Here is a 14984-nt window from a genome sequence, read left to right on the forward strand (position 1 = left end):
CAAGCTGCGTGGCATGGGGCTACGTCACACCGCAGTCGACCGGAGCAGAAGGGGTGTAGCGGAGTCGTGGCGGCGGCTTCGGCCAGCAGTGTACATGTAGGACGTTGCCGGCTGCATGGCAATGATGTTCCCTTTGCCGCGTCAGTTCCCTGCGAGTAGTCGCAGAGCTCGGTTGTGAGCGACCGTGTGCTATGGACAATGAACAACTGCGTTTACGAAGTGATCGGGTAGGCTTCCGCCTTCTCACGCGTAAGCAGTCTTAAGTGTCTCCGCGTAATTTTTTTGTATTGTATTATATAAGCAGATGGTTTATACCAGGACGTCAACGCTGTGAGTGGCGTTGACGACGTGGACAATGTATCGGATGCAGCATATTTCACAGCGACGACTGTATGGAGGAAGCGCTTGCGTGCTCGTGGGTGCGTGCCACCGCAGAGAGGGTTCCTTTCTCCTAGCTATTCAACCTCAACTCATGTAGTGGTTACGGAAAACGGCGCGCATAGCGCGGACCACTCCGACGTCATCTATGAGCGAGCGGTGGTGCTCTCCTTCGCTCGGCTACACCGGTGACGGCGACGCTACTAAACTTATGAACGGGTGCTTAAGAGCTGCACTCTAAAAGAAAAGAACAGCATTATGAAATTAATACATTCCGTGAACGTTTTCAGACATGAATGAATATTTGAAATAATATGTGAATGTTTACTTGGTGAATACATTAGCGAGAGAAGCCAACATTACTGAGCTAATGTTGACACAACTTTAGTGACACAACTAAAAGTGCGGGACCAGATGCCATACCTAACATGTTGTTAAAGAGATACTCGGAATGGAGTGCCCGTTACCTTACAATGATTTTCAACAAATCACTGGACACATCTTCCGTTCCCCAGCCTTGGAAAATTGCCGATGTCATCCCGGTGTTTAAGCCTGGCGATATACAACAAATTAGTAATTACCGACCGATCACACAAATTTCCACTTGCTCCAAGCTTCTTGAGCACATTATTCACAAGCACCTTGTTCAGTTCTTAACTCGTCATAATTTATTGTCACACTGTAAGCACGGTTTTAGATCTGGTTTTTCCACTGTCACTCAGCTCATTGAGTTTACTCACGACATCGCATCCGCTTTAAATAACCGTGGTCAAATCCATGCAATATTTATTGATTACTCCAAAGCATTTGACATGGTCTGCCATAATAAGCTTCTTCGTAAACTACGCACCATATTTAACGGCAATAAGTTACTGGACTGGATAACGGACTACTTATACTTAAAATCGCAGTTAGTCACTTTCAAACATGCACAGTCATTGTCAGTCGCTGTAACTTCAGGAGTGCCCCAAGGATCGTAGCTTGGGCCTGTACTCTTTATAATTTTTATTAATGATGTAGCTAATGTTACTAATGACACCGCAGTGAAGTTACGCCTATATGCCGATGACTGTGTGCTTTACCCCAACGTTGCTAACGACGATGATCAACAGGAACTGAACAAAATGTTTTCATTGTTCTGTGAATGTAGTAACGCATGGCAAATGAAAATTAATTTCACTAAAACAGTTGCAATGACCTTTGGTAACAAAAAGAATCCGCGGCATTTCTTTTATAATAATAACGGTAACTGCTTGACCCATGTCAGCGAGTTCAGATACCTGGGCGTTATATTTTCGCATAACTTAAAATGAAATGCTCACATAAACAACATATCTGGGAAAGCACTTCGCAAACTTGGCTATCTCAAATGAACCTTAAAAAATGCCACGAAAGAATGTAAATTAACTGCTTACAGATTGCTAGTTCGACCCATCCTGGAGTACGCCTCAATTTTCTGGTCCCCTCATTACTCGTGCGACATTGACCGTTTATAACCAGTCCAAAAAAAAGCAATACGATTCATCTTCGGCCGGTACGATCGCAAGTTTTCACCTTCTTCCCAATGCACAGTTTATCTTTACAAACGTTAGAATATAGGCGCACACGTGAACGCATCATTACACTGCACAAGATCGTTCACACGTCATCTGGCATTCAGGCACCCTTCACATTTGTGTCCTCAAGCTCATGTGCAACCCAACGGGACCACCCATTAAACATTGTTCCTTTCAAACCACATATAGATTGTTTTAATTTTTTTTTTCTTCCTTCTAACTGTTGAAATTTAGAATGGATTGGACGGCTCACTCCGTTTATTGCCAATTGAAGACTTTGTTGTTCAGTTGCCTAACAATTTTACCTTTTGATCTGTTTTTAATACTTCTGTATTATCTATTTCTATGCTACCCATGTTATTTGTTTTTACTAATGTATGTACACACTGCTGCTATGTCTCTCCTCAGAGACAGCAGAATTTATAAATAAATAATAAAATAAAGAAACACGTGCAAGCTGGCGCATTGATTACGGCAGAAATGTTCCCTCTGAAAATCTGGGGAAAATGTAAGGGCAGTACAGTTCGTCCCTCCATGTAACTTTTCGAGCCCGATGTCTTCAGTGCATAGTGCAACGCTCCACCCTAGTATTGCTCATCACTCTTCCCCCCCCCCCCTTTCCACCTCCTGGTCCTGCATGAATAAAACTGTAGGAAGAGGCTACTTTCTGCCTATGCTAGCTCCGGTGCAGATGGGTCCTTGTGGAAATCTCTTAAGCCAGCAGCAGTGCATGTTCATTCGAGGCAGAACACTACGCCACTGGCTGCAGCTCTTGCCCGGAGAAGATCGCTTCAAGACCTACAGCTCTGCGGAACAGAATAAGTGGAATTTGGAAACGAGTTAGGTGTTACTGGCATTCCCACTAGCCCTGAATTCAGCATTGTCGCGTCTCATAACACCTATATTTTAACAACCAGTTTGCGAGGTTTCTTTTCTACTTCCTAAACAACTTTTGCAAAAAAAATAAAATAAAAAAACACACACATGATGCACAGTCAGGCCGGAATGAAACGCGAACAGCGCATACGACCAAAACAATATATTTGGCCAATGTTCTGTTAGGTGCAGCGTATAACTGGCGTGATTAATGTTTCTGGGTGACGGGTCCACATAATTGCATATTAAGAAACCGGCTGGAAAGGTGCATCTCGCTCAAAAGTAGAAAAGTACGGCATATGCGTGTTCGCCTTTCATTTCAGCTTTACTGTAGTGTGCTGCTTCATACCGCTCAGTTCACGGAAACTGCCCACATGTGTGATCTGGACCGCACACGTATCCACAACAGCCTTTTTCTACGGGCTCCATTTTGCCGCCGCCTCATAGTTTAATTGAATTGCTTTATCAGAGTCGTGTCATGCAAGGAGACCCGAATAGAGGTTATTTAAATTAATGTTTCCTTTTTTCTTTTTTTTTACATATACCGAAGTTTCTACTTTCGTGTAATTTGTCTGTGGGGAGTTGAGTTAATGTGAACAACGAACGCACGTCTAAAAAATGAAAACGTCAAGCGTAGGCGATGCATGTCAGATCTTCCGTGTTATAAGGCCGGGCGGTGCTAGCTTCGAGTAGGTCCCCAGCCCGGCGGTAAGATGGCACGCTTTTTTGCAGCTACGTTGGCCACCGCCTGTACTTTGCTGTCAGCTTGTCCGCTTGCCTCTTGCAAAGCCAAACGCGAGCTAGAACACGATACCGTGGACGCTTTTAAGGTAAGTCCACTGTATCCTGCTGTGTAGCGAACCCCTTTTGGTACACGTAGCGTAGGTCCCTTTGGGGCGTTAAGCTAAACTGAACCTTCGGTACAAGATGGAATTCGACTGGTAGCACCGAAATTGCCAGGTTGAGAAGCGTGTGTAGTTTTATCACAAGAAAGTCCGGCACAGACAGTTCTCATACAATGAGAAAGACATTCTCTATATTCATTGAATGATTACTCAGACAGTAAGAATGAAAAGCACATTACATCTTTTGTTCTAAAAATATTTCTCTGACAAGACTGTCCCCGCAACCTATTTCTAAATTTAAGGCACAAAGCAAGAAGATAATCACTTCCTGTCCGCAAACAGATTGCTTTCTTCCGTAATGGAATTAACCATATATAGCACACGAACATGTTGTACTAAAGAAAACTATGGGCTAAATTTCTGCCAGAACCAAGGTCCGCCTTTTACTGCTGTGTGTTCAATTTCTTCGCTATCTTCGCTGATTTGGATTCCCTGAATGAGATGAGTGTGCAATGTGCTAACTATCAATTCTCCACGCAAGCGGAGGTGACATTCGCCATTGAGCTCAGCAACGCAGCAGGCGATGAACTCACCACAAACCTTTCGCGCGCTTACATTGAAGGGGCTGTACCAGCGGTAGGCTTATTAGAGTACTGCAACCCATAGTAGCCACAACGAAGGAAAAAATCACACTGTGCGCAAAAATTTGTGTTTTAATTGTCAAAGAAAACGGTCCTTCTTAACGGTTGGAAGAGTCAAGCTGTGTTCTTTCGCTGCGGCTAGCATAGTGCACGCCCGAAGTGCATGTACTGCATTGGATGTCTATGTCGCATCGCATAGAGCCGCACGTCATACGACCACTAATTATTGTAATATAAACTTATAGGCAACGTATACCAAGCGTATTTTTAGCTTTTCGAATAAATTATAGGAATTTTTCCCCTAACCTTGATTAATCAACGCAGAAATAAATAACACAACCTACGCTGCAACCACGCTGGAACCGGCAGAAGCAGTTGCTGACATCTGTTATAGATATCGTCAAAGTTATTTTATTGATAACACTTCGAAACTACCGTAGTGTTCTCAATATTGCCTTCAATAAAACCTACGCATCTCGGTTAAATACTTGCCGCCTATACAACGCGGCCGTCGTAGTATCCATAGAGGCGCACTGAGTCACTGTAGCGAGGGCGCATCTCGTGTCTTAGATGTCAAAGTTCGTACACTCCCTCTGCAATGAGAAAAGATTAGTGCCTAATAGATAAATATTCAGTTTTAACTTGTTCTGATGTGTTTATCAGCGTAACAAGACGGTATTAGTTTCTTAGGACAACGAGCTTTCGATTGCCGTAACCATTTATGGATGCAGGTTAGTAGATTGACCCTTCAACTCACAACCGCATCTAACCTGTAAATATGATGGAAATAATCGTTGTCGGAATCATACCGTGCATTGCGTCGTAGCACTGTAGAGGGAACAGATAATTGCATCTGGTCCTTTTGGTCCCAAAGCGATGCAGGCTATGAGCGACGCCGTAGTTGAGGGCTCCGCAAATTTCTACCACCTGGGGTTCCTTACCGAGCACTGACATCGCACAGTACACGGGCCTCTAGAATTAAGTCTCCATCGAAATTAATATAACCCGAGAACGAACGTTACCTTCCTACGTATGAGTCAATGCAGAAATAAATGGCCTGGTAGTTTGTGGACGTCGTTGTTATTTTGTTTTATGAACATTCCTTGTGAGCACTTTGGCGTTGACTTCACCAGAATGTATTGGTATCTTGTTCGCCAAAGCATAAGCAGACAGAAAATCAGTTTTCCTCCTTCTTGGAAATTGGTAAGGGAATTGATGATGCATGGCTCGCAACCCAGTATTTTTATGTCGCATCATACAGCAGCGTTTTTGCAGTGCAGATGAAGTCTCGAGTTGTATGGCTTGCCTAACTCGGACAGAGGGTTAAAACATAAAAAAAATGCGCAGCTTGCTTTTGTTCTCGACTAGCGCATACATAGCCAAACGCACTCATTACAGGCGATTGCTAAACAAACATTCGAAATAGCCCCCCGGGTCTCTATAAAGCGTAAATAAAAATTAATTACTCTAATTATAAAATTGGATGCCTACTGTAATTAAATCTAGGCATGTCATTCCTGTTGTTTGTGATTCAAGAAAAAAAAGCATAATCATTCATCCACATTCATTTTTGAAACACCATCCTTAATTGCAAAACTGGCCTTAAGATAATTTGTTTCCCGACGCCCCTGGCTACCTGGCGATCACCGCGACATTGTTTGTCATGAAAAACTGCTCCCTCCCATGCCTTGCTCAACCTGGTAGCATTATGGACTCCCGCCACGCGTGTCCACTGTTCACTGAGAAAACTAAACTAAATTCACGAATGCACACAGATGAGTCAAGAAACATTACCGGTCTGGAGTTTGTTCCTGCCTCTGGGATACTGCAGAAGCACCAGAACCTTCTGCTCTTGTAGACAACACTTTGTCCATTATGGTATATCGGAAGGTGGATCCAGCGAGTATGCAGAGACTGAAGATTTGAATTAACATATGAAGAGCAAAATGCTCTGTCACCTTTCCTCAACACGAATAAATCTGCCATCGTCGCTGTATGTTCCCTGGGCAGTAATATTGTAAAATGGCTCCGGATGAATTAAGAGATGGAAAGACTTGTCAATGTCCCGCACAGAAGCTTTGTGTAGCCACATACGGAGGTGAGTAGACGGCAGAACGCCAAGAAAGCCGGAGAATAGCAGAGAAGTGGTAATTTTATTTTGGAACTTTTTTTATTCGCATGGCCTACATGAACACGTGATGAAAATGTACCATAGCCCAAGAAATGATCTAAAACTGCAAATGATGACACTGTTTTAATATCCACGGTGGGAAAGTTAGTAGCAACGAATTTGAGCAGTCCATTTATTCTCATCAATGTGCTTGAAAGTTTCGGGGGAGGGAGGGACTAAGTGTAATTATATTAGTGATACCAAATCCATATCACCAAATCAATGTTTTTTTTCAGCGGAGCTAGAAGGGTAACCGAACGAGGCAGGTTAATACAAAGTGTCTTCTAGAGGAAGGACAATATGTTTACTTTTGGCTTTGAAAGGCAGAAAAAAGTACCGACTGGTTTCTCTATATTTTCATCTGCGAGTAGGCACGCAGGTTTTGCTTTATTCCCTTATAGAGGATTCTTGTACTTTTCTGACGAAAACGCGGTAGAAGAAGCGGAGACTGAAAATGCATCTAGGAACTTGGGAAGCGCGATAAGGCATTTGTACAAGTCGTGTGATTTAGAGTTAATAGCATCTAAGAAAGTGAGAAAGAGTAAGTCGGCTTTTGTAGGCTGATTTATAAAATGGCGCATTTTCTTATTGCAGAGCCTGGAGAGCTTTCCATATGCCGTAGCTCTCTACGACATCGACAAGGATGGAGATCTGGACTGCCTTAACGCAGTGCGCACGCAATTCGAAAGGGAGCCCCCAAGCGCAACTTACATTCTCTCTCTCAAGGGCCTCAATGGGCCGAATGCGTAAGTTTTAACTGAAGCTCAAGCTTTTCACGTGTATTTTCACGGCGCGAAATAGTCCGATTACTCATTTCTTCAATAACCATTGTGGAGACGTGCAACCTAGTCGCACTTAGTCAAGCAAAACTTCCAGTCAAAAAAACTGAGTCGCTTTTAAGGGCTGGAAAACTAGTGTCCAGGGCACTGCATTTTGTAAGATCAACAAATCCTTCACATATTTTGTGCCTGCATCTTCCTTGGTTGTTTAAGCCTAACACAGGCGTAATTTAAAGATTCAGCGAACGCCAACGAATGCTTATGTTGTGGATCTTAAGTTGTCTTCATAGTTCGAGAATGACGCAGTAAAAACAAAACCCTAGATTTTTTATTGTGCAGAAAAAAGGGAAAGAAACAAAAAAGTCTTTCAAAGAGGCAGACAAGATTATACCGCTCTCTTTTAGCTTCATTTGGCTTCTTCATGTAAAATACGTTAGGTATAGACCTGCAGATAGGCACAGACGATATCAAATCAAAGGCATTCGGATCACACAAATACGGCTTCATAAGCTTAAGTAAGGAGCACATTTGTAAATTGTTTAAGCATGAAAAGCTTCCAGGTCCCATAATAAATAAAGAGATTTTTAGTGGCGGTTCCTATTAATAGAAAAAAAAAAACATTTACTATGCCATAGCGCCCAGCCGCATTCAGAGTACTATATTCTTAAGCATACTTTCACCTTGCTGAAGGAGTAAGGGGCTGCCTGATAGATCGGATATTGAAAAATGCAGTCTGGAATTCAGTTTTCTGACTGAAGACTTCTGGTTCTCATTCCAGGCGGAACTACACTTACTACTTGAAGCCTGGACCGACACTTGATAGCAACGTGGTTGTTATTAACAATGGTAAATACGAATATGATTCTTTGGTTTAGGGGGTTTAACGTCCCAAAGTTACTCAGGCTATTAGCGACGCCAAAGTAAAGGACTCCGAAAATTCGAGCACCTGGGGTTCTTTAACGCGCACCGATATAGCACATTACACGGGCCTCTAGAATTTCGCCTCCATCGAAATTCGGCCGCCAAGCCCCGGATCGAACCTGCGTCGTTGGGGTCAGTAACCGAGCACCATAACCTCTGAGCCACCGAGGCGTCTCAAATATGAATATGAAGAAGCTGCATATTTCGTATATGGCTTGCATATTAGTGCCCATACGTGGCTGGCATGCGCAGAGAAACGCGAGAGTGCTAAACATGTGCTTGAGCAGAGAACCAATAATCACACTGACGGTAATCATTCAAATGGTTTTAGAAATAAGAGTGTAAGAAGTACAATAATATGATCAGCAATAATACTAAATCACACGCCAAGGAGAAAGGGCTAAGTAGTTTTGTATTTAAATTTATGTGGCACATGTTTTTTGGCTGTGCATAAATCTTTGTTTATCTTTCCCAAACAATTCTTAAATGTGTTACTGTACTACGCCGCTGGTACTTCGCCAACCCGCAATCTTGAGGATATAGATCTTTACTGTATTGACTCTATTAGAAGAAATGTAGACGAGATCTGCTGCATTACAGTCAAATCAAGCTCTTTATTGGTTATGACGGATGTATTCAATATATTTAAATGCGTTTAAATAAAAGTTTCAACAGAGCATGGTTATTTCTTTAAGTGATGTGTATAGCCTTAGGGCATAAAAGGTTTGGTTTGGTTTATGGGGTTTAACGTCCCAAAGCGACTAAGGCTATGAGAGACGCCGTAGTGGAGGGCTCCGGAAATTTCGACCACCTGGGGTTCTTTTACGTGCACTGACATCGCACAAAGGCATAAAAGGAGATGTAAAGATGGATGACGAGGTTGCTTAAATAAATGAAAAATGTTTCGCTGATTCAATGAAGTCGACGAGTGACGGATTGTGTGGTGCCCGGGTCCAAGCGATATATGTATCAGTATTGTTCGGCGAGAGGCCCGCTGCCGCCTGGTGCCGAATTCTTGTCGGCTTCCGCGCCAGTCAAGCACTCTTCTTCCTCCTTTCGTGGTAACCATCCTCCGGGGTTCTTCTCATAGTAACCCCCCTGTGGTTGCTCAGTCGTCTGCTTTCGCCATAACCTTCTCCTTCCACGATAGCCCCAATCCAGCTGGTTCGAGCGCAACCACTTTCCAGTAGGCCCCTGCCCCACTCTCTGCATAGTCTCCTCCTTCAACGGTAACCACCTTCCGGACGGTTCCTGTGGCAACCACCTTCTGGTTGCTTACTTCCACGCTCTCTACAGTGACTCTTCATTCCACGGTAGCTCTCCTCCCTATTGTCCCAGGTTGACCACCGCTTGCGTATTCCTCCGCCCTCGCTACACTCTCCTCCTCCCACATTAACCATCCTCGTCCTGCCTCCATGATAACGGCCCTCTGGGTAGTTTGCGTAGCAACCAAACTAGTATTACGCCATGCTCAGCTCTCACCACAGCCTCCTGCGTCCCTGTGCGTATCGCCCTCCGGTTGCGCTGACTACTACTGCTATTACGCCAACGCTAAACCTGGAGAAGTGCTTTTTAACAACTTTCGTCGTAAGAAAAAGATTTATCGACGCAGATACTTCGGCGAAAGCTAAATAGAGATAACAGTATATTGTAAATTGGTCCTTGGAAAGTGTTTGATGCATGCAGCACTATGTCTTCAAATAGATTGAATGTGAGGCAAATATTCGCGGAACGACACTTCATGAATTAAGATTGAATAACTCTAACCAGATCAAAGCTATATTCTTGCGTGCATTTAGGATATGTGGTAGAATGCGTATAGCCAGTCTGCAAAAAGTTGGGCGCAGTGATGTAGATTTACTGACGTATTCTCCAAGTTTGCCCAGTTAGGGGTATATAGAAATAGAATGCATTCCTTTGAGAATTGTGTTCCTTAAATACTGAATAGAAATACTGCAGCACCCTTTGACTTCCAAAGTTCAGTAGTTTTGTTACGTATACCTATTAATACTTACGTGCCTGGTAAATATAATAAAATATAATGAGTGCAGCACAGTTTGATCAGATAGTCGTAATGTATTCAAACGAGACAACTTCTCCACTGTGCTTAAAATTTGTCCTCTTTGCATAAAACTACAGTGTGCCAAAATTTATAAGTGCAATGCGGACATAAAACATACAGAACAACACAGATGCGGTCTTCTGGATACTTAGTGTTTCTTACTCACACTCAGCAATAAAAAACTTCAACAAGCCAAGCTACTTGTAGTTTTCTAATTCCCACCTTCTACTACGGTGTTGCTATTTGCACACAATGGCATCTTGGTGCGTTTAAATAAAAAAATACAATCTACACTGCTTGTTTTATTGTTTACAGATTTTGACCACCCACTACGGAATCATTACATATACTCTGACTATGAGAATTGCATTCTCATGAAGTTTCCCATGGAAGATCGTGAAGGTAAGGCAATTTGAGTAGAATATGTGCGCAGGTTGAATGAGGCTACGTGTATTATATTACGGTAGTGGCGAGAAAACCAAGCTGGCGCCTGAGTTTCTGCGTGATCGCATCCGGGCGCTGGGAAGCGAAGAAGCGGCCACAAGGAAGAGTGCAGACGTTGTAAGGGCAGTGTGGAGAAGACAGGCAGAAGGTGCGAAGTAAAACATGAAGCAAAGGAAGCAGAGGCGTTCACGGAGATGGCGAGAAAAGTGGCCAGAAAGGGGGGGGGGGGGGCTGCGTTTTTCCGGGGCTCATAGGGTTATAAAGAGACTAGGCGTGCAGGTTTAAACGAAGAGCACGAAATGTTGCCGCAGCAAGAGCGACCATAGACACGAAGAATGGAGAAAGGTGTTCGTAGTGGGCTCAGCCACTTTCGATTTCATCAGCTCTAAACTCTTTTTCTGGCAGCGGGTCGTCGCTGCGGTATTTCTAGCATGAGCATCTGTGCGCAGTCCTGGCAGAGTAGCAAGCAGGAGTCGGGATGCAGCTGTCATGCCACCGAACGAGAACTCAGTGCCGAGGAAGAAGTCGCTCGAAACGAGGAGCGGTCTGAACCTTTGCCATTTGTGGTCGGCGAGACCATCAAAGCAGGAAAACGCGGAAAATAAACGTGCGTGAGAAACTGAGAAATGAAGACCTGCAGCGGGCGAGATGTTCAGATTGCGACAAGCTAACTAAACCGAGGCACCACTGCAAGCAGGTAGGCAGCACAGCGCAACGGCAATGCATGTACGGCTCTAGATACGGCCCGAAGAGCAGCAAAAAGTCTCCCCGTGTTGCTGCCTAAGAATAGTCAACGCATGGCGCGGCGCCGATGGGCGGCTGAATGACTTGATAACAGGAGAGTTTAGAATCCACATGTGTAACGCTACAAGAGAACCAACCATAAACAATCGCAACGTCTTGAATTTGGTGTCTCTAAAGGGCCTTCGTACCGTTGATTGCCTAAATCTTGCAACACACTTAAGTTACAATCAATTTACTATCAGTATTATGCAGTATTCAATCAAACATGGTGGTAAGGATGTGTTCAGGCAGGGCGCCTGCGTATAATCCATTGCAGCAGAGCCTGGATTGCATCGGCTCTAACCGCTGTTGCTTTCTAAGACACAACAAAGAGAGGGCAGATGTTCTTTTTCGCACTGCGCGAGAACGAAACGATAGGTTAACACACCATTAAAACAAGCGCTGGAGGACTCTGTCTGGGTACATGCCGTATATCGCAGAACAGCACGGCAATATTTCTGCTTAGTAACTTCCCTTTACGTTGAATCGCTTCCGTTAAATGGGTTTCATTTATCCAGCCCGTGCTGTTAGATATATATATATATATATATATATATATATATATATATATATGTATATATATGAGAGAAGCCAACAGCCGCAGAAACCAAGGGACACGAGGGATATTTATTTAATTTATTTATTTTGTGCTGTTGTTCGGTTAAGAATATTACTGAATATGTTACCGCTTAAAGCGAATTGATTAGAAAATTAGAAGAAAAAACAACCACATGCCGCCGGTGGGATCCGAACCCACGACCTCCGAATTACGCGTCCGGTGCTCTACCGCTGAGCTACGGCGACGGCTGTCAATTCTTCTGCTTTCGGGGGTATTTATGTCTACAAATAACCTAACCTTTAGAGTGTTCCCCAGCGCCACCCACACTCTTAAGCGGCGGACGTAGCACGTCCTGAGTTACCGCTGATGTGACGTAGAACGTCATCGAACGGCGAGAGTGGAAGCTGTGTGAGAACCCTGTTATGCTTCCTATGGCGTCAAGGCTGCCAGAACCGAGGCCCTCGCTAAGCAATTAAGCAAACAAGAGAGGGGGGATGAGGGGGGATTAGAAAAGCACCGGCGGCATGTGGTTGTTTTTTCTTCTGCTTTTCTAATCAATTATCTTTAAGCGGTAACATATTCAGTAATATTCTTAATCGAATAACAGCACAAAATAAATAAATTAATTAAAAATCCCTCGTGTCTCTTGGTTTCTGTGGCTGTTGGCTTCTCTCATATATATAACGAGGCCCTCATCCCCTCCTCTCTTGTTTGCTATATATATATATATATATATATATTGTAAGCCTGCCCTGACGAAGGGAATACCATTCCTGAAACTGTTGGCAAAATAAACGTTAAAAGAACAGTCGCGTTTGTCGTAATACTGTACCTAAACTAGTAAACTGGGCCATTGGAACCCCTACTGAATACAATATATATATATATATATATATATATATATCGCAAACTCTCTGTCTCTTTCTCTCTCTCTCTCTCTCTCTATATATATATATATATATATATATATATATATAGAGAGAGAGAGAGAGAGAGAGAGAGAGAAATCTTACTTGGGCTCGGTTAGCATTATACACAGCTTCAATTAAACCCTCTTCTTACGTCTGATCCATTGTCGTATATACATGTCGTTAATATGTATTAAATTGCAGTGTATTAAACGTGCACTAAGTAGCTCTAACCCTATTTTTTCTTCCCACTATGCTCTCTGGAAGAAATGAAAGCCGCAATGTTGCATTCACTCTTTTGTAGACCTTTCTCCCTTTTAAACTTGCTACTTTTCGATGTCATTACGAAGCAATCCCCTGCTGCTTCCGCAGCATGCGTACTGTGGGTGACAAGTCCAGCAAAGGACGCTGTCCCACAAACCTGCGTCGACCAGTTCCAGGACAACTGCGGTGGTGCAATGCCGACCTACGACAAAGATTCCTGCGCAGAGCTAATTCATTAGCAGCCTTGCCGAAGCCGTAGTGTCTGTGACAACATAGCCAGGAAAGTAGAAAATAAAGCTTCATTGGCTTATTTTTGTCTCCTGGAAGTTTATTCAGTCCCTTCTTGCTACAAAAGCACTCGCCATCGCCCATGCGCAAGGCGTCACAGGGCGTTCCAAGAACATTACGGCAAGATCATGTACGCCTTACTGTTTTCGCTAGCACTCTTATTAGCAAGGCAATCATGGACTATCTTTACATTCTGTGTTCATGATGTGCCATTTTATGATATGTTCTACCGCCGCCGCGGTGGCTCAGTGGCTATGGTGCTTGGCTGCTGACCCAAAAGACGCGGGTTCGATCCCGGCCGCGGCGGCTAGAATTTCTTTGGAGGAGAAATTCTAGAGGCCCGTGTAGTGTGCGATGTTAGTGCACGTTAAAGAACCCCAGGTGGTCGAAATTTCCGGAGCCCTTCACTACGGCGTCTCTCATAGCCTTAGTCGCTTTGGGACGTTAAACCCCACAAAACCAACAAAACCAACATGATATGTTCTCTTCTCCCCGCGACTGACTGTAGATACTAAAGGAAAATATAGGGCAACGGTCATGTACAGCTCTAGGAAGGCACACTAGCTTCGCAGTCCCCCCTACCCTACCTACCCTTGTTGAAAAGCCGATAACTGCCGTTTTCATGAATGTATGAAATTAGCGTTGGAAACTGAACCTAGCAATGTTTTACGCAATAAATCCTTGTCCAAGAAAGCATACCCAACCCCAGTAGTGGTTTCAGGATTATATGGAATTGAATTGTATGCCACAAGAGTTGTCGGGTCAAGAGGGCAGATGGGGAATGTAAGCTGTCGCACAAGAGGCAATAGTTTGTATAAAAGAAGCCGAAGCAGGAGTCAAATAACTTTTCAACACGGGGACCATTAACCGCAGATATACCTAACATCACTTATTCGACGTAACCTCAGTTGACTAAAAGCGAAACGTGGCGCTCTTACATTTTATCAAACACAGCAGTGAAGACAATAACGTGGTCATGACATAAACGTACTTGTTAAACCGCTTACCAACTTACAATAATAAAAAATTAAATTTCGTCTAAAAAATGAACACGACCTTCTTAATAAATATTTATATTTTTAAGCCGCTACGCTTGTTTTTTTTTTCAGCTTTAGCGTAGCATGAATTTACCCTTTCAAGAGTGGGCGTTGTTGCTTCGTAGCCATGTTTGCAGCCAAATCAGCTTAAACTTGTTAAGGGCTTGATCCCAGGCTGAACGGGTGGCTTCAGTAGAGCGGCCTAGCTTGCCAGTAGTGCAAGAATGACTAGAAATATTCACTATATTGTAGACCCCTGTTCTTGCGTGCGCCGTGGCGAGGACTGAGGAGCGCCCCGGTGTTAACCAGGTAGGTGAGGTCGCGTAACCGAACCTTTCAGCGGGGAGCTGCTTGAAAACATGGCGCAGCGTAGTTGTGTTGCGGAAAAATGGACACGAGGACGATGAATTCCCGGAAACGTGCGCCCAGCACCAAACAGCTCTTCATCAGCACCGTATCCAGCAACCACGTAT

At 43.8% G+C, this 14984-nt stretch overlaps 1 protein-coding gene across 1 annotated transcript; it reads left to right on the forward strand.

Annotated features, from left to right (window-relative positions):
* Nucleotides 1–3484: 3484 nt before the first annotated feature.
* Nucleotides 3485–13468, forward strand: LOC149343031 (uncharacterized). The gene is made up of 5 exons (XM_089545550.1): nt 3485–3640; nt 7061–7212; nt 8024–8091; nt 10544–10630; nt 13295–13468. Exons 1-5 carry the CDS (start codon nt 3524–3526, stop codon nt 13423–13425), a joined length of 555 nt encoding a protein of 184 aa, XP_089401676.1. The 5' UTR covers nt 3485–3523; the 3' UTR covers nt 13426–13468.
* The last annotated feature ends 1516 nt before the right edge of the window (nt 13469–14984 follow it).

Source organism: Amblyomma mixtum, chromosome 5 (genome assembly GCF_055824585.1).
Source record: "Amblyomma mixtum isolate Tamu chromosome 5, ASM5582458v1, whole genome shotgun sequence".
In the NCBI taxonomy this organism is placed as follows: Eukaryota; Metazoa; Arthropoda; class Arachnida; order Ixodida; family Ixodidae; genus Amblyomma; species Amblyomma mixtum.